At 36.8% G+C, this 19,467-nt stretch overlaps 2 protein-coding genes across 3 annotated transcripts; one reads left to right on the top strand and one right to left on the bottom strand.

Annotated features, from left to right (window-relative positions):
• Nucleotides 1–667: 667 nt before the first annotated feature.
• Nucleotides 668–17,831, bottom strand: LOC120180510 (major pollen allergen Lol p 11-like). Its single transcript, XM_039185824.1, has 3 exons — nt 17,597–17,831; nt 17,105–17,434; nt 668–684 (listed from the first exon to the last, which is right to left on the bottom strand). Exons 1-2 carry the CDS (start codon nt 17,748–17,750, stop codon nt 17,109–17,111), a joined length of 480 nt encoding a protein of 159 aa, XP_039041755.1. The 5' UTR covers nt 17,751–17,831; the 3' UTR covers nt 668–684; nt 17,105–17,108.
• On the top strand, nt 8,629–15,731 carry LOC120180507 (uncharacterized ATP-dependent helicase C29A10.10c-like). 2 transcript variants are annotated; one of them, XM_039185821.1, is made up of 9 exons: nt 8,629–8,710; nt 9,371–10,800; nt 11,562–11,750; nt 11,980–12,075; nt 12,167–12,329; nt 12,489–12,621; nt 12,706–14,472; nt 14,586–15,217; nt 15,326–15,731. In XM_039185821.1, exons 2-8 carry the CDS (start codon nt 9,471–9,473, stop codon nt 15,024–15,026), a joined length of 4,119 nt encoding a protein of 1,372 aa, XP_039041752.1. In that variant the 5' UTR covers nt 8,629–8,710; nt 9,371–9,470; the 3' UTR covers nt 15,027–15,217; nt 15,326–15,731. The 2 variants fall into 2 exon arrangements, with proteins under 2 accessions (XP_039041752.1, XP_039041753.1); XM_039185822.1 differs by lacking the exon at nt 8,629–8,710 and having other exon boundaries at nt 8,850–10,800; nt 12,170–12,329.
• Nucleotides 17,832–19,467: the final 1,636 nt, after the last annotated feature.

The following is a 19,467-nucleotide window of genomic DNA, read 5'->3' as shown; positions in this document are numbered from 1 at the left end:
TCACATCATTTGTAAAATGCTTGGGCATCTCTAAACAAAGTTGGCCAGTAAAATCCTGATTGCAGGACCTTAGCAGCAGTCCTTGCTCCACCAAAATGGCCTCCACTTGGGGCCAAATGACAATGGTACAAAATATCACTTTGCTCCTTTTCAGGTACACATCGTCTAATGAGCTGATCGACACAATGTTTGAACAGATATGGCTCATCCCAAAAATAGTGCCTTGCATCGTGCTTGAACTTCTTTTTAGCCTGACTATTCAAATCAAAAGGCACAAGTCCACTAACAAGAAAATTAACAAGGTCAGCGTACCACGGGATTGCCGCGGCATATAAAATTTTCTCATCAGGAAATTCCTCTTGGATATCTACAGTGTCATGGCATTCAGAATTGTTCTCTAGCCTAGATAAGTGATCAACAACTTGATTTTCAGTTCCTTTTCTATCTACCACCTCTAAGTCAAATTCTTGCAAAAGTAAGATCCACCTAATAAGTCTAGGCTTGGCATCCTTTTTGTTCACTAAGTATTTTATAGCCGAATGATCAGTGTGAACAATAACTTTAGTGCCTATTATGTAAGGTCTAAATTTATCAAAAGCAAATACTGCGGTAAGTAATTCTTTCTCAGTGGTGGTGTAGTTCAATTGTGCTTCATTTAAAGTGCGGCTAGAGTAATAAATAACATGAAAGATTTTACCTCGGCGTTGCCCCAAAACAGCTCCTACGGCATAATTACTTGCATCACACATCAGCTCAAATGGTGATGTCCAGTCGGGAGGGACTACAATGGGTGCCGAGATCAGTTGTCGTTTCAGCTCAGTAAATGCGACGAGGCATAATTCGTCAAACACAAAGGGTTGGTTTTGTTGAAGCAATGTGCACAAGGGTTTAGAAATCTTGGAGAAGTCTTTGATAAACCTTCTATAGAATCCAGCATGTCCAAGAAAACTTCTTATTCCCTTGACCGAAGTTGGTGGTGGCAACTTTTCAATCACTTCAATTTTCGCCTTGTCTACCTCAATACCCTTGTGTGAAATTTTGTTGCCTAATACAATGCCTTCAGTCACCATGAAGTGACATTTTTCCCAATTTAAGACCAACTCAGCCTCTTCGCATCTCTTGAGAACTTTAGCTAAATTGCCGAGACATCGTTCAAAATCGTCCCCACAAACAGAAAAGTTGTCCATGAAGATCTCCAGAAAATCCTCAACCATATCTGAAAATATAGCTTGCATACAACGCTGAAACGTTGCCGGGGCATTACAGAGTCCAAAAGGCATCCTCCTAAAGGTAAAAGTGCCATAAGGACAAGTAAATGTAGTCTTCTCCTGGTCCTCTGGTGCGATGGCAATTTGATTGTACCCCGAGTACCCATCCAAAAAGCAATAGAATGCTTTGCCGGCCAATCGATCCAACATTTGGTCGATGAAAGGTAGAGGAAAGTGGTCCTTCTTCGTAGCTTTGTTGAGTTTTCTATAGTCCATACATATCCTCCATCCGGTCACAGTGCGAGTGGGTAATAGCTCATTACCCTCATTCGTAACCACCATCGTGCCTCTTTTCTTCGGAACACATTGGACAGGGCTCACCCATGAGCTATTGGAGATAGGGTAGATCACTCCAGCATCAAGCCATTTCAGAATTTCTTTCATCACCACTTGCTTCATAACCGGGTTGAGTCTTCTTTATGGTTCAATTGAATTGCCGTGGCAATCTTCTAGCATAATCTTGTGCATGCAGATCATGGGACTAATGCCTTTCAAATCGGGCATAGTCCAACCAATTGTTTTCTTATGCTGCATCAAAACACTTAACAAACTTTGCTCTTGGTTAGTAGTAAGGTTAGCAGAAATAATCACCGGTAAAGTCTCATCGCTACCTAAGTAAACATATTTAAGATGCCCTGGCAAAGTCTTATGAAGGCTTAGGAGAAATGAAATCATCAAAATTCAGAGGTTCAAAATTCATACCTGATCTAACTTGTACTAAGCTAGATTGCTCCTCCAAAATTGGCAAGTCGTCGGACTCCACTAAGCTTTCATCATCCACCCAATATTCATTTTCTGCTAGCTGAATGAAGTTGTTCTGGAAAAGATGTTCAGTCTCTTCTTCAATCACTGAGTTCAATTCAGAAATGCCTTGGCATTCTTCAGTGTCATCAACATATTTGAGCGTTCTAAAAACATTGACAGTCACACACTGATCAGCCACTCTCATGGTGAGTTCACATTTTTCACAGTCTATCAAGATACGTCCAGTGTCTAGGAAAGGTCTTCCCAGAATGATTGGTGCCTTGGCATCAACTTCACAGTCCAGAATTAAGAAGTCGACTGGAAACACAAACTTGTCCACCCTTACTATAACATCCTCGACTCTCCCTTCAGGTTTAACATGGGATTTGTCGGTAAATTATAAAATAATTGAGGTGGGTCTTGCATCTCCTATGCCAAGCTTCAAGAATATCAATTTCGGCTTTAAGTTGACACTTGAACCAAGATCACATAAAGCCTTTCCAACGAAATTAGCTCCAATTGAACAAGGAATAATGAAGCTGCCCGGATCATTTCTCTTTGGCGGCAACTTACTCAATGAAGAACAAAATTCTGTTGCCGTGGCAATAGTCTCTACTTTCCTCTTCTTGGTACAGATGTCCTTCAGAAATTTGGCATATATCAGCATCTGTTCAACAGCTTCCAAGAGAGGTATATTGATATGGAGCTGATCAAGAATGTCTACGAACTTCTTGAACTGAACTTCATCATTGTGCTTCTTCAATCTTTACGGGAAGGGTGGGGGAGGTCTAGCTTCCTTAGCTGTAGAAATAGAATTTTCTTTTGCCTTGGCATCAGAATCTGGTACCTTGGCAGAATCCTCCTCCTTGTCCTTCTCAGAAACTCTATCATCTTGTAATTCAGCTTCAGTAGTGGGATTAGAATCATCATGTTGTGGCCCACTATCCTTGACTTATCGATTGATTTGTGTTCCACTCCTAAGAGTTAACACATTGCAGTACTCTTTTCCAGGCCCTTTAGTGACTTCAGTATCACTTGGCAAACATCCTTGCTGACGCTCTTGCAATGCCGTAGCAATCTGACCAACTTGACCTTCCAAAGCTCTCAGAGACGAGCTATGGCTTTGAAGTAAGGCGCCTTGACTATGAAGTAAAGCTCCTTGATTCTTAATTGAAGTAGAATGGTCTTGCAACATTATCTTCGTAGTAGATATGAATTCTTGAATTGTAGCTTCTAAGGAACTTATGCTCGCTGAAGATGAAGCTCCTTTGTTAGCATTATGCCATGGCATAGCATTTTGGTAACTTTGAGGCTCATTGTGATTCTGCTACCTAGTAGGTTGATTAGCATTGTGGGCTCCTTGATTTCCCCATGAGAAATTGGGATGCTGACGCCATCCAGCATTATAAGTGTTTGAGTAAGGATTGTTGCTGCCTCGATTGTAATTACCAACAAAGATGATGGACTCATGGTTGGTTGGGCATTCGCTCTCGTGATGATTGTCTTGGCGTAACAGACATGCCAGATTAGTTGTTTTCACTTCCTTCACATCAGTGGAACATTGTAAGTTCTTCAACATATTAGTAATAGCGGAGAGTTGAACGGACACCGAATCTTTGGCTTCTAACTCGAATGCTCCAGGTGCTCTCCTCCCACTCCCAAGTCTTGAGGAAGGAAATTGATAATCATTGTTAGCAATTCTGTCCAAGATAGCAAACGCCTCCGTAGGTGATTTGTCCAGTAATGTCCCATTTGCCGAGGCATCCAGTAACATCCTCGTGGGTGCATTGACTCCATTATAGAACATGACTACTTGAGTCCAATCATGAAAACCATGATTTGAACACTTTCGAAGCAAACTCTTGTAACGATCCCAACACTCATACATGGATTCGTCGTCGCCCTGGCGAAAAGATGATATTTCATTCCTTAGCTGCGTATTCATGTTTGGTGGGTTGTACCTCAATAAGAAACTCTTGCAAAGATTGGCCCATGATTCCATCGAACCGGCTGGTACGCCACTCAACCAAGCTCTTGCTCGGTCACGCAATGAATACGGAAAAAGCTTTAATTTCATAAAATCCTCATGCACTCCTTCTTGGCGGAAAGAATCACAAACTTCCAGAAAATTGCGAATGTGCTGCATGGCATCTTCAGTTGGCATACCCCCAAACTGCCCAATGGAATTCAACATGTTGAACATGACTGGTTTCAGCTCGAAATGTGCAGCTTGAATTTCGGGTGCCACAATCCCAGGATTCAGATCATCCAGCATCGGATTCAAATGATCTCGAATAACACGAGGCCTGATAGCAGGTTCAACATTGTTTAATGCCGCGGTATTCTGATTTCCGTCATCTTGACCAATGCCTTGGTTTACAATCTGATACATATTTCCTTGAGCACGTCTTCTTCTTCTAAAGAGTCTTTCAATCTCAGGTTCTATTGGTTCCAAAGGCTCTTCAGAATTTCTTCTAGGCATACACTAAATAAACCTGAAAAATAAAACAAAAATATAAAGTAAACTATACAAAAAAATAAAAATGCAAAACAAAATAAAATGCTCTGGCAAAACTAAATAACTTCAGGCTGCCAATCCCCGGCAATGGCGCCAAAAACTTGTTCGCGTGTTGTGAGTACTATAAAATATACGCAAATAATGTGCAAGTATACACAATCGCTCAAGTAATATAATGATGAGTGAGTATCGTCTCCACAGGGATTGGGTGAAATTACGAAAGTCTAACCAAAGCAACGCACTAAATTATCTAAGTATAGTTAGTCTTGATATATACAAATGTCACGGCAATGGATATGTGTATGCTGGTGGATGCGGATTGATAGTGAGATGGTGTAGCAAATGGAAATGCAGTGGCAATGATGGATGTTTAATATTGAGTATGGTGAAATGTCAAGGCAATGAAAAATGGTAAAAACAGTAAATAAAAGATAAATAATAAAATAAGAAGAAAATAATCCTCACGTGACAAGCTTCCAATGAAATGAATGGTAAGGATTGGTCTAAGGTTGCTAAACTTATTTCTCAAGTATATTTAAGCTATCTTGTCTTTACTTACTTGACAGGGCTTTCCTAAGGTGTTCAAAAGAACCTAACAGAATAGGATGCCAAGGCATCTGCTCTCACTCAACGATGTTGGACAGCCTACCCTATTGATAAAGACACCTTTTTTAGTCGTTGAAATCCTAACCTAGTCTCTTCCGAGATCTAAGGGATTAAGTTATAATATTCCTAGGCCGGTTCAAAGCCCCTTGAAAATACCATAACCCATTGCTTATGAGGATCTTATCTTGCGTTTCTTCCGAATACTTACAAGTATTTTTAGTTTAGGATTCTTCCGAATACCTAACCTTCATCTAAGAGATGGACATTTCCATGCCTCTTACAAGCCTAGATGGTGAAGCATTCATAAGCAAAGCAAATAAAGAACCAAAATAAACTTAAATATACCATTAAAAATAAAGTTTAAACAACCATTAAATCAACCCCACCAAATAAGTTAGTTCATGGTGGGGTTCGAATATCCAAACACAAAGTCATGAAAATATTCGTTCCAACAACCCACAAAATAATATAAAAATAGCAGCAAAAAGGGAAGTGAGAAGAAGCCTTCGACGCGCCACCGGAGGTCTCCTCTCGGCCACCACGAACCACCTAGCTTGCTAGCTCCTTTCGACGCCTAGCTTGCCACTCCTTGGAGCTTTATCAATAGAGGAATATCCCAAGGAAGAAGAAAGGAAAAGAGAAAATAAAAATGTGATTTTTCTACTCTATGCGTGTGCTCTCTGTCCGTATATCTCTCTCTCCCATGAGGTGTCATATATAATAAAAAATATCTAGGGGTAATGATGAGTTTGTTGGGTGCAAAATACCCCTCATACCCCTAGAATCACATGTTATGCATGAACCTTATCCTCCAAGTGGCAGTGGTCCATTGGCAGCTCTGGCAGGCGGTTACAGCAATCCTTCACGTGCAGAGACAGCTGTCCAGTGCCAGCTGTCCTGATGCAAAAATATCTTTTTGTCTTTTTCTGCGCCGGAAATGCCAAGGCATTTCAATCTGCTTTAGCAACGTGTAATGTCGCGACATTACTTCCCAAAGAATCCTTCTTCTTGCTATTCCCTGCACACCATAGACAAACAGCACCATTAAGAAATAAAATAGCACAACCACCACAAATGCAACTATATGCAACTACATGATCCTAAAATGACTAAAATGGGCTTTTAAACAAACAATAACTTAAGTGAAAAAGGCTTTAAAAGTAGCCTTTTTAGGAAGTTAACAGTTGGCATGCCAAGGGTCGAGGGTTTACCTATGTTCTTCGGAACATATGGACTGTTTACCTAGGTTCTTCGGGATCTATGGACTAGTCTTTCGGGACGAATACTGAACTAAGGTTCGGTGCCCCATGAGGGAATTGATACGAGCTGTGGTGACAGCATTAGTGCACAACCTCAATATACTCACATACCTTAAGTTCTCAAATGTATACATGGGCTAATGCAAGGGCTTTAAAGATAATAAATAACTTGTTATGATACTATATATATGCTTTGTTGTGAAATGACAAGGATACTCGATGGTGAGTATAGAAAGGTTCAATATATGCTTACATGATAGAAAGAAATTAGTAATAATGATATGAGTACTGATAAGTATATTAATGATATATGTATAAGTATGCATTATGTTATATGAAATGGTTTGTGGTTTTATTATATGTTTTATATACCTCACTAAGTCTATGACTTAGCGTGTAAGTGATTTACACGTAGGTACCAAGAAACGAGAAGAGCAAGAATAGAAGTGGCAAAGACAGTATCATTACTAGAAGATCAGATCAAAAGTAATTGACAAAGTAGGTATTTGGTTATGTATAGAGTGTTGGCATGTAACAAGTGGTTAATTATGAATACTCTGATAGATTTTGTATTAAATGGTCTCTTTTATGTAAATTAAAGTATTTTGTTTTAATGAAAAGTCAATGTGACACTTCAGACTCGTATTCGAGTCGGATATGAGTTGGGGGTGTTACAGAATGCATGTAACAATGCTTAAACAAATACAATGCAAAATGCAAATGCAAATGCAAAATGCAAATGCAAATGCAAATGCAAAAGGTGTTAATTCCAAAAGTGACCACCATAGAACAACCTTCATTTAGAAAACAAGGTTTCATTACACTAGGTAGTCAATAACGAATTTGTCTTTGTTTCTTCGAATTATTTTCTGGTGTTGCGCTCAAAGTCATTGTTGTATCATGTTGAGTCCTCTTTCGTATTTGGCGAGGTTTAGGTCATCTTCTTAATTTGTCTATTACCGAATCTTGAGATTTTAACTTCAATGAGATTTCCAATGAATAAAGATCTTCATGTCTTCGTGAAGAGTCTTCTTGTTCTTGATCTAGCCGAAATCTATCTCTTAGGAGAGCATATTGGTCTGAGTGCCTTTAAAAAAGGATCTTTAGTTGGTTTTAGTTTCTTTATTCATCGGTTATCTTTCTTCATGGATTATTAAAACATCTTTGAATTCCTTATCCCATTATTAACAACCTTCTATTTAGTTAATCACTTGCGAATTAACACCTTTGGATGACATTAAGATGCAAATGCAAGAAATGAATAAACACAAACAATAATGGGTTAGTACACATAAGATAATCAACAAAATAGTAATAACAATAATCAATGAATAAAATCTACCATAATATGTTGACTACCCATACATGGTTTAATAGATCTTACCCTAGCATGATCTCCACCCTAATGCTTTGTTCGCAAAATAAATCCTAACCCCGCATTTTTTTTTTGTTTCAAGACGTGGAGCCGATGATCATTTTCTTTTCAAAATAAAGATACCAAAAATCTAAATTTATTTCATAATCAAATATATAAATTTTTTGTTTATAATATTATTATGCTATGATTTTTTGTATGTTTATAATCTTTAAACTAATAATATCATTCATAATTCTTTTATATATTTTCGTTATATATTTTGTTAAATATTATAGATCATAAATGCTTAACACTTTGGTAAAAAGAAAAAAAATTGATTAAAAATTTCAGCTCAATAAGATTAAAGCCCGATTTAAATTTACGATTAAGAATTAATCTACTTTATTTTAGAATAGTATTAAAATTTCATCACCGTTTCTATAAACCGGTAATGATGCGATGAGAATAGAAGAATAGTGAGAAACAAGAGATTAAACAAAAATATATATAAAAATAGAATTTATAAATATATTTTATTTAATTAAATGTTTTTCTTTTAAATTTAATTTTAACTTAAATATTGACACATAGCATTTTCTCCTTGGTGATATATGCCACTGATTATTTTATTGACGTTAAAAAATAAAAATTAGACTAAAATATGTAACTTAAAGTATAATTTAGGTATTAAAGTGAGAGAAAGTATATATTTTAGGGTCAAACTATACATTAAAGATTTATTTTTCATTGGAAAAAGATGACGTGGAAATAATTAAACGGAGAAAAACCCGGCCAGTAAGATGGGATCGTTATTTCCTATATAAATCCGTTCCTCCCTCTTCACAACTTGCATTCTATTTCTATATTTCCAGCGGAGAATCCCCTTATTTCCTCTCTTATTTTATAACCTAATTTCTCTCCTTTTCCCGCTTGGTACTTTCCCTGCACTTCTGAAGAGGTAAACCAAAAATAAGAAATCGACAATAAAATAATTAAATAAAATGGAAATTCTCTCTCTCTCTCTCTCTCAATTGAATGTTTTGGTTGTTTTTGTAAGTTTCACTTTGGATTTATATATTGGAACTTGGAACAATGCTGGAGGGATGAAATTGGGCATTGTTGAATCGAAGGACAGAGGGTTTGACCTTTGGGTTAAGGCATTGTTGCTTGATTGTTTCAATGGAATTAGTTTTAAGTTTATCGAAGAAGGTGAATGCCAATGGGGCTAAGTGTTTAGATTTTATTCTTGTTCAAAACCCTAGGCTTTGATCTGGCGCTGATTGGGGGATTAATTAGTTTAAACTATTATTAAGATTGTTAACGTTTGGGTGTTTGTTTGGCATTGTTTTGAATGATTTTGATGCATATTGTTCGGTACATGGACAGGCGACAATCCTAGATTTGTTATGCTTTACTTTTGAAACTGTTTATTGATCAATGAAATTGATTGTGTATATGTGGATGTGTCAATTTGGCAGTCAAGCTAGTTGTTATTGGTTTTTGTTTCTTGACAGGAGGTATTTAGCAAGTGCATTTCTTTGTTTCTTACCAATTGTGCGAACTTTTATTGCTTAACTGGTTTTTGTTAAAGCTGGTGATTTTTTATTTATATGTACAGATTTGTGTTTTATGTGCATTTTTTGCTGGAACAAAAAGCAATTAGACCCGGTTAGATCTTGCTGGAGTGATTATATAGATTTTATACATTTATACATGAAATGGGCTCCCGTGGAAGACCATTATTTGATCTTAATGAATCCCCGGCTGAAGACGGTGAGGAGAGTGATCTTGCTGCCTGTTTCCAGCTACAGAAGGTGTTTCCATCTCCTAATGCCCCTACTTGTGACTTGTCTGTGACATCAGCAGGTTCTCAGCAAATAGAAAATAGCCATAGGTTCCCACATTTGTCATCTGGCTCAGATTTTCAACCTTTTATTCAGCCTAAAGCTTCTCCTTTTACTGAAGTAGGAGTTAAACTTGAGAGAGCCGAAGATCAGAATTCAAATTTGGCATCATCTTCTTCAACGTCAAATTACATTAGGGAGACAAAAGCACATGTACCAGCTTCATCTGTTTCAGGTTCTGCAAATGCTCTGGCTGCAGAAAGAGAAGAAGGTGAGTGGTCTAACGCTGCTGAGGATTCTGCTGATGTTGGTAATAGTTGTGTACATGGAAAGGTTAAAACTTCACAAGAGCAAGGTGTAAACTCTAGTGCTTCAGGCATGATTATTCAAAGTGTTAGTGCCACTGAAACCAACCATTCTCCATTGGACCAATGTCTGAATGATCAGAAGGGCAATGGTAGCCGAAATTCAGAAGGCTGTAGTAAAGGTGATATACCCATTGATGATCTGGAAGAACCTGGCTTGGTGCCAAAACAAAGAGAAGTTAAAGGTATTGAAGCTAGCCATGCACTTAGGTGTGCGAATAATCGAGGAAAGAGGAATATAGATGAACAGAAAGAAGCAATGCTGGGCAAGAAACGGAATAGGAAGACAATGTTTCTTAATTTGGAAGATGTCAAACATGCTGGCCCTATAAAAACTTCTACTCCAAGAAAGCAAAATTTGCCAGTGCCAGTTATTACTCGCTCTGTGAAAGAATTTTATACTGGTGAACAAGTCGAAGAGAAGCAAAATCAGTCAATAAATGAGGGTCAGAAGCAAGTTGATGTACCATGTAATGAAGGAAGCAATCCTGCAGTGGAGTCAAGTGATCGTAAATTTGAATGTAATGGTAATATGAATTATGGACTACTTTCCAGGCCTCGTAGGTTAAATAGTGGCTCTGATCTTTCAGAGGCTCATTTTACAACCGTTCCCAGACAGAGTCCATGGAAACAACCTATGGATTCAAGGCAGCCTAAGAATTTACAGTTTCCTAATAGGAATGCAATTTCAATCAGCCAAAGCACCATGGACACAAAGATGGTAAACAAGAAACATCTTCCTTCTAAAAAGATAACTGCTACTACTACCTCATATCAAGACACATCTGTAGAACGGTTCATACGAGAGGCGACCAACGAAAAGTTTTGGCATCATCCAGGTAACAATATATGTGTTAATGTGTGTTTGTTTAGATTTACGGATGGCTGTTGACTACTACTAGACTTCCTGGTTCTAGATATTCTTATTCTTTTTTCCCTTCTGTTGCTTTACAGTTATTTTTTCTTTTTAAATTTTTATTGTTACTTTTCTCATCTCAGTCACCAATGCTCCAACTTATCACCCTGTGAGAATGGTAATGAAAAGAGGAAATGGAAATTCTGAGATGTATATTTTTTATTCTAAAAGCTGACTTTTTACCGTTGCCTTTATTTGCAATATCTATTAGCAGTAGTTCTCACGATCTGGTTATTTATGAAAAATTCTATTGTAGAAGTTATTCATTTGACATGTTTTTGGAGTTAGTAGTTTCCTCAAATTTATCCCAACTTAAAGTGTAATTATTTGTTTAATGGAATCTCTTTGTTAGGCACTTGCATGTTATAGGAGATTTCTTGGGTAAATTTTCTTATTTTTTCTATTATGTGCTAAGCCTCAGAATATTAAATTGAGCCCTAATAATGTGAACAAATTCTGAAGTCATTGATACTCATTAGAGTGAAAGAAGGTGTATTTAATTAATGTAAAGTAAAATATATGATCACGACTATTTCTATCTTTGCTTCCATCATGGTAATTGATGGAAGTTCCTTTTTTGTGTGTTTTTGGCTTGGCAACTTCTAAATTGCAGTTAATCACTTCTATATTATGTGTTAATATAATATTGTATATGACAATGAATTTTATCACTTAATGCATCAGAAAATAGTGAACTCCAGTGTATTCCCGGGCAGTTTGAGTCTGTAGAAGAATACGTCAGAGTATTTGAGCCATTGCTTTTTGAGGAATGTCATGCACAGCTGTACAGTACATGGGAAGAGTTGGCTGAAACAGCTTTGAAGGATGCACATTTAATGGTCCGTATCAAAAGCATTGAAAGGCGAGAAAGAGGTAACAGTGCCTTATAACTCGTCTTAGTCTACAGCTTTGTAACATTTTGCCTTAGTGATAAAGTAGTTACTGTAGGGGGGATTTATAAGTTTTTACAATTGCAGCCTCGACTTTTAATTTGGATACCTTTTCTGGCTCCAGATTAGAAATGTTGTCGTTATTTTTACGTTAGTAACATATCTTCCTACTAGTTTTATTAATTGGCAGAAATTTTATTCTGTTGGTTTAGGATGGTATGATGTGATTGTTCTTCCAGTCAATGCGTGCAAGTGGGTATTTAAGGAGGGTGATGTTGCAGTTTTATCAGCCCCAAGTCCTGGTTCTGGTATGATATTGGAATAAGACTGCTTTTCAGATTTATTTTGGAATAATTAAAAAGTAATGTATATTTTACAATGTTTATTTCTTATATCAAGCAGTTAGAAACATGTGGAACAACACCTCTTCAATAGAAGATGAAGGGGCTGAGGTTACTGGTCGTGTGGTTGGTAATGTTAGGCGCCACAGACCCATTGATACTCGTGATCCTCTTGGAGCGATCCTTCACTTCTATGTTGGGGATTCCTATGATTCAAGCTGGTAATTAGAGAAATGTTACTTATTTTGATATTGTGTGGTTTGTTTCCTTCAGCTTTTGTGCTACTGTTGATTATTGCAAAAGCTTAGCCAAATTCTTACAAGCATGAATTTTCTCCCTTTTTTTCTTTTAATATTGAAACAACATATTAATGTTTATAGCAAGGTTGATGATGATCACATTCTGCGGAAACTTCAACCCAGGGCAATTTGGTATCTAACTGTTCTTGGATCTCTTGCTACCAGCCAACGAGAGTATGTGGCATTGCATGCATTTTGTCGTTTTAATTCCCAGGTATGTATTTATTATTATCATTTTTAAAGATTTATGTGGCTAGATGCATCTTACTAGGTTTAACAAAATTTCTCTTGGGCACAGATGCAAACTGCCATCCTTAAACCAAGTCCAGATCACTTTCCAAAATATGAGCAGCAAACTCCTGCTATGCCTGAATGTTTCACCCCAAATTTTGTTGATTATTTACATAGGACATTTAATGGTCCTCAGCTTGCAGCAATCCAGTGGGCTGCTACGCATACAGCTGCTGGAACAAATAGTGGGGTGACAAGGAAGCAAGAACCATGGCCTTTTACACTTGTTCAAGGGCCTCCTGGAACAGGTAAGACGCATACAGTCTGGGGGATGCTAAATGTTATCCATCTGGTTCAATATCAACACTATTATACATCTTTGCTTAAGAAATTAGCACCTGAGAGCTATAAGCAAGGTAATGAAAGCAATCCTGACAATGTTGCAATGGGATCAATTGATGAAGTCCTTCAGAACATGGACCAAAATCTTTTCCGAAGCCTTCCAAAACTCTGTCCTAAGCCCAGGATGTTAGTTTGTGCTCCTTCTAATGCTGCAACTGATGAACTTCTTGCACGTGTTCTTGGTCGAGGATTTATTGATGGTGAGATGAAAGTTTACCATCCTGATGTGGCCCGAGTTGGGGTAGACTCTCAAACACAGGCTGCCCAGGCAGTTTCTGTTGAGCGGAGGACCGAACAGCTTCTGCTCAAGAATCATGATGAAATTTTACAACATGTGCGCTCTTTAAAGGCTCATGAAGCTATGTTATCTCAGCAGATAGCTACTCTTCAACGGGAACTTTTTGCTGCAGCTGCTGCTATTCGGTCCCAAGGATCTGTTGGAGTTGACCCTGACATTCTTGTTACTCGGGACCAGCATAGGGATGCATTGTTGCAGAACCTGTCTGCAGTTGTGGAAACCAGAGATAAGGTTCTAGTCGAGATTTCTCGCCTTCTCATTGTAGAATGCAGGTTCCGTGTTGGCAGTAACTTCAACTTAGAGGAAGCCCGTGCTAACCTTGAGGCGAGTTTTGCCAATGAGGCTGAGATTGTTTTCACCACCGTCTCGAGTAGTGGTCGCAAGTTGTTCTCTCGTCTTAGCCATGGTTTTGATATGGTTGTCATCGACGAGGCTGCTCAAGCCAGTGAAGTTGCAGTACTTCCTCCCCTCTCTCTTGGTGCAGCAAGATGTGTACTTGTTGGGGATCCCCAGCAGCTTCCAGCGACAGTCATCAGCAAGGCTGCTGGGACCCTCTTATACAGTAGAAGCCTTTTCGAAAGGTTCCAACAAGCAGGATGTCCAACTATGTTGTTGTCTGTGCAATATAGGATGCATCCTCAAATTAGGGATTTTCCTTCTAGGTACTTTTACCAAGGACGTCTTACCGATAGTGAAAGTGTTGCCAACATACCTGATGAGGTTTACTACAAGGCTCCTTTACTTAAACCTTATCTGTTCTATGATGTTACCCATGGCCGCGAGTCTCATAGAGGTGGATCTGCATCATTTCAGAATGTGCATGAAGCAGCATTTTGTTTGCGCTTGTATGAACATCTACAGAGAACTATAAAATCTTTGGGTGTGCCAAAAATCACTGTGGGAATAATCACACCATACAAACTGCAACTAAAATGCCTACAACGTGAGTTTGAAAGTGTTATAAATTCAGAGGAAGGAAATGATCTATATATCAATACCGTGGATGCTTTCCAGGGCCAGGAACGTGATGTTATAATTATGTCTTGTGTCCGTGCCTCAAGTCATGGGGTGGGCTTTGTAGCAGACATTCGGCGAATGAATGTTGCTCTTACTCGTGCCAGAAGGTCTTTATTGGTATGAATTCTCTCTTTTATTATTCTATGATATGACTACTTTATAGCTTGTAACATCACCTAACTGCTTGAAGTTGTGTTTATTTTCTGGAATTGACATTGATGTTTGAACAGGTGATCGGTAATGCCAAAGCTCTGATGCAATCCAATGACTGGGCAGCTTTAATTGCTGATGCCAAAGCTAGGAATTGTTATGTGGACATGGATTCTCTCCCCAAGGACTTCCAAAAAGACTTGGTCTCGGAAGATTTTCCCAGGCCAAGGGGATTTGGTTACCCTCCATCACAGGGTAAGGCTTCTAACACTAGGAGTTCAAGGCTTTCTGGACCGAGATATCGATCATTAGATATGCACATGGACTCCAGGTCGGGAACACCACTAGAAAGTGCAGACGAGTCAATTTATAGGAATGGGAATTATCGGTCATTTAAGCCACCTATGGAACCGCTCTTGGAAAACTTTGATCAGCCAGGAGATAGATCTAGAAATGCCTGGCAATATGGTATACAGAAGCGGTATTCTGCTGCTGGTGCTATGGGGAGAAAAGATTCTTAGCCATTGATTTGCCTAAAAAATTATTTGTGCACAGTGAATAGCATGGGAGCAGCACTTTCCATTCCTTGTGATTGAAGTACGTGAATATCTCTTGGTTCCATGAAGGATCAAGTGCATTAGCTCTGGATATTTGCTAGGGGCACCAACGAGCTTCCAAACTCATACCCTAGATCCACCTATAACCTTCAAAGGTAAGAAACACTTGAAGCCAAAGCTCTGGACAAAGCAATTTGATCAAAAAATTCATCTGTGATCTTTATATATGTTTTACATATAATCATTTACCATGTCTTATCCAGGAATTGATTGCTGACATTGAGGACGCTTCTACCTAATCAAGATTACTTAGCTTGACAACTGATAGAAATTCTGGCGTTACTTGGATGGAAGTCTGATACAGTTGGGGAGTCATCCTAGTTCTTTTTGCCCCGTTGGCTCTGTATCTCTCAACATAACATGTGACTCTCACTCGAAAGATGCTTTCCTTATTACATTCATTGACTTCACAAATGTTTGCAAAAATCTCTCGGTCTGCTCTCCATTGGGTGTTTGCGCAGAACAGCCAGCATGGTTGAAAAGCAGCTCGGGTTGAACAAGATGAAGTGACAAATTTTTATGTGCACAAGGTATGGGTCAGTTAACTGAATATTCATTTTTTTGGGTGGTAGAAAAATGACTTTCCATAATTTTTCATAGAGATGGAAGGAGTAGTGAATTGAAGGAAAATATTATAGCATAGGAATTTTCAAGTTAAATGATTTGGTACATACATGTTCTAAAGCTTTGGTGTTAAAAAAAAAGAAAAAGAAAATCCAGATGTTTCTGTTTATTTGTTGTATTTTTTTTAAAATTGTGAATAAAAATAGATTTTCAAAATACTCTGATTTTTCGATAGATTTTCAAAAAATTACACTTTTTTTGTCAACTCTAACCAGCAATATGCCCATATTTGGGACTCAACCAAGTATAGAGCTTTACAAAAAGCCAATGACTTCCCTGTTTTTCGCCTCAAAAGTTATATAAGCTAGCATCTCAATGCTCAAAAGGAGAGGATAGCGAGATTCTAGGGCGGTTACAGGAATTTCACAATTTAAGAGTTAAAAAGAACAAAGATGCCATTAAAACATATGTACAACTTGAGGTGTTTAAATAATTTTTCGTTAAAAATAGAGGTTTAACGTTTTCAATATTATATTTTAAGTGTTTGAATAATAACTGTCATTAAATTTGATCGTATTTTAACACTTATCATACATATAATTTTTTTTTAAAAAAAACATGATATTATAGTTTTTTTTTATTAAAAAAATTCCAACTTTTTTTAAAAAATATATATATAAAAAAACCCATATTATTTGTTTCATCTACTGTTGATTAGTTATTGTCGGTTCATGGCCGTCACCGTTGATACCATCAGAGTCGTTTCCGTGACTAAAATCCAGTCTCCTACTTATCGTGAAATTGTGTCTATCGTAGTCGAAAACATCGCGAAGGGTCGTTAAAATTTAAGGTTTAACTTTGTTGTTTTTTGACGATTCAAACTGCTCTTGTTGTTTGTACGTTATGATCATCATCATTGAGTTTTTTGTACTGTTGCAAACAAAACTCAGTTGGTGGTGACCCTTCACCATCTGAGGTGAGGAGATGGGAGGAAGAGAAAGCAAGGGGGAAGAAATGACGTGGTGAGGGATTTTATAAAAAAAAATTAAAAATAAAAGAATAATAATTAATATATAAATGTGAAACGAAAGTGTAATGGAGAATTTTTTAACGAAAATATTTTTTAGACAATAAAAATTAACTTTTAAGTATAATTTGATAACTTATTTTTATATTAAACCAAGCAAAACCATGTGTTGTATTGTATAGGTGAATACAATACTTTGAAAAATAAATAGAATCTAAATACTCTTGAGATAGAACAGATAGGAAAATTTATATTAGAATTTCAATAGAATTCAAGGAAAACAAATTAATAAGTCCTCAATACAGCGGAAACAAAGTAACACTTAAATAATAACACATAGCAGACATCATATTCATATGGCAACCACTAAATTACAACTCGTAGTCCCAAAAGTTTTAGTTATCTTCCTCCTGGAACAGCTTCATAACCTCAGCACAACCAGCTTCAGCCTCGTCGGCCATGAAGCCCATAGCGTTGGCGAAACGAGTGTTGGATGCGATGCCATTGAAGTTGGTCAATATCACTCGAGCACGTTCACGTCCCGGTGTCATTTCACCACACCCGGGCTGTGAGCTCTTCACAAGAACAGCATCACAAACCTCATCTAAATGATCCTCCGACACACTGATCTTGTATTGCCCGGTTGAGTCCGTGTATCCTTCCCTCTCGTACACAACTTCACCCGTCTTCCTGTCGGAACACACCACCTTAACCTTGGCACCTACAAACCACATCATCAGTACCCCCAAAATCCCAGAACTAAATGCAACAAATCCCCAAAAACACCTCACAGATCTATCAATGCCACCGACAAAACACACAAAACCAGATATAGGGAAACATGGAAAAAGAATAAAAGAAAAGACAAAAGGAAGGTACCGACCGGCCATGTTTCTAGTCTTGGGTGTTTCAAACCCCGCACGGCAATAGTCACAGTAAACTTGACCTTGAACCACCAATGGGCTCTTCACCATGCGTGTAGAACTAACCAGAGATGGAATCACACACAGCGCAATGAACAACAATATTTTCGCCATTTTTTCTGGGTTTGTTTCTTGAGAATGTGATGGGAGTAACCGGAGATTAAATTCAAGAAGAAAGGGGGGGGGTAAAGAGACAGTGAATGATAAAGTGGAGTGATATAAGTAAATTAACCAAAAAGTTTGGGAAAAGTGAAATTGAATCCGGGTAAGCCGCGTTAAGAACAGTAGTATATATGATGAAGATGAAGGGTGTTTTGGTAAATGGGTGGAGTGAGGGTAGTGATATGGCGAGGTTTTATTGGTGTAGAGAGGACGACATTGATTGTATTCGCGGCATGGGCGGGGATTTGGAGAAGGTTGAGCAAAGAGCGAGCAAAGCGTTGTGCATTAGCTTTAAGTTCTTCATGTTTTTCTACCGCCAATCACGCCTGTAAAGCAAAAGGAGTCATGCTATCCTCTAAAGCAAATTGGAGAAGGTTGAACAAATATTATCTTTTATACTAAATTAAACGCACAATTTTAGATTTTCTATAAAATTTGTTTTCATAGATATAATTTTTATTTTTATTTCAAAATTTTACAATATAATTGTAATTCAAACACTAAAATTAATTCGTTAAACTTTACGTTTCATTTAAAGGAACAATTTCTAAAATTTTTGTTTTAATCATATACTTTCATTTCTTTATAATTTAATCATAAAATTGTAAGAAAAAATAAATAATTTATCTCCAACTGTAAACGACTTTATCGATTATTGTAATATTCACCATATTTCACTAAATATTTGTTCATTGTCCATTTTTTTTGGTTCATAATATATCCCCAAGTTTACCTATAGATGTACGACTAATTTCTTGGAATACTACCTCTTTTATATTAATTTATTAAAATAAGATACAATATTTTAATTATAATCATGTGTTCACTTTAAAATTTGAATGTTCTTCGATTAGTTATTTATTTTACTTATAGTGTTCACCTTAAAATTTTATTTGTACTCACCATATTAAAAAAATTATATTGTTAATATACACGTGTTCACGCTGAAAAATATTTTTAAATTCACTATTAAACATTATTGTATGTTTGGCTCGTTTTTGTGCTAATTGAGTCCACCACACACATACCACCTTTTATTTTTTTTTTTTAAATCGTATATATTTTAAGCGTTTAACCCATTATTCTTATTTATTTTATTTTAGTCATAAATGACGTCAATATAAGAGAGACCATCGGAAAAATCGTTACATTAGTAAAGATGTGCATAAAATGTCTTTTATAAAGCATTTCTCATGTGACATATTTATTAAAAATGATACTATTTTAATTAATAATATTATTTATGTGTTATTTTATTACTTAGATGTACATTATATATATAATATATATATATGGGTATAAATATATTATAAATAATAGTCATCGTCAATTTTATTTACTTTTTGTTAGAAGATAACGACATACATAATAATCGTCTAATAAAATAGACACAAAAAATTTAAATATAAAATATTTTCGAAAAAAATCACATGCAAAAAAGGAGAAAAATCACTAATATCAAGAGAAGAAGAAAACAAGAGGAGTCATCATAAACAACTTGATCTCTAACCCTAATCCTTAGTGTATATATTTATAGAGATAGAAACTTAATTACAAAAGAAACAATATACAAATCTACTTTAATAAAGTTTTATATTTTTAATCAAACTAGGTTTATTACTTTCCCAATTTTATATATTAATTAATTTGTTCCACTTTGAAATCGAGT

This window comes from Hibiscus syriacus, unplaced genomic scaffold (assembly GCF_006381635.1).
Source record: "Hibiscus syriacus cultivar Baekdansim isolate YM2019G1 unplaced genomic scaffold, ASM638163v2 tig00112498_pilon, whole genome shotgun sequence".
Taxonomy (NCBI): Eukaryota; Viridiplantae; Streptophyta; class Magnoliopsida; order Malvales; family Malvaceae; genus Hibiscus; species Hibiscus syriacus.
This window is presented reverse-complemented; position numbering and strand designations above follow the sequence as displayed.

Coding starts and splice junctions, on each gene's coding strand:
- LOC120180507 (XM_039185821.1), top strand. CDS start 9,471: ATGGGCTCCCGTGGAAGACCATTATTTGATCTTAATGAATCCCCGGCT. Junction 12,330..12,488: donor GATTCCTATGATTCAAGCTG/GTAATTAGAGAA, acceptor TAATGTTTATAG/CAAGGTTGATGATGATCACA. Junction 14,473..14,585: donor GTGCCAGAAGGTCTTTATTG/GTATGAATTCTC, acceptor ATGTTTGAACAG/GTGATCGGTAATGCCAAAGC.
- LOC120180510 (XM_039185824.1), bottom strand. CDS start 17,750: ATGGCGAAAATATTGTTGTTCATTGCGCTGTGTGTGATTCCATCTCTG. Junction 17,435..17,596: donor CAAGACTAGAAACATGGCCG/GTCGGTACCTTC, acceptor TGTGGTTTGTAG/GTGCCAAGGTTAAGGTGGTG.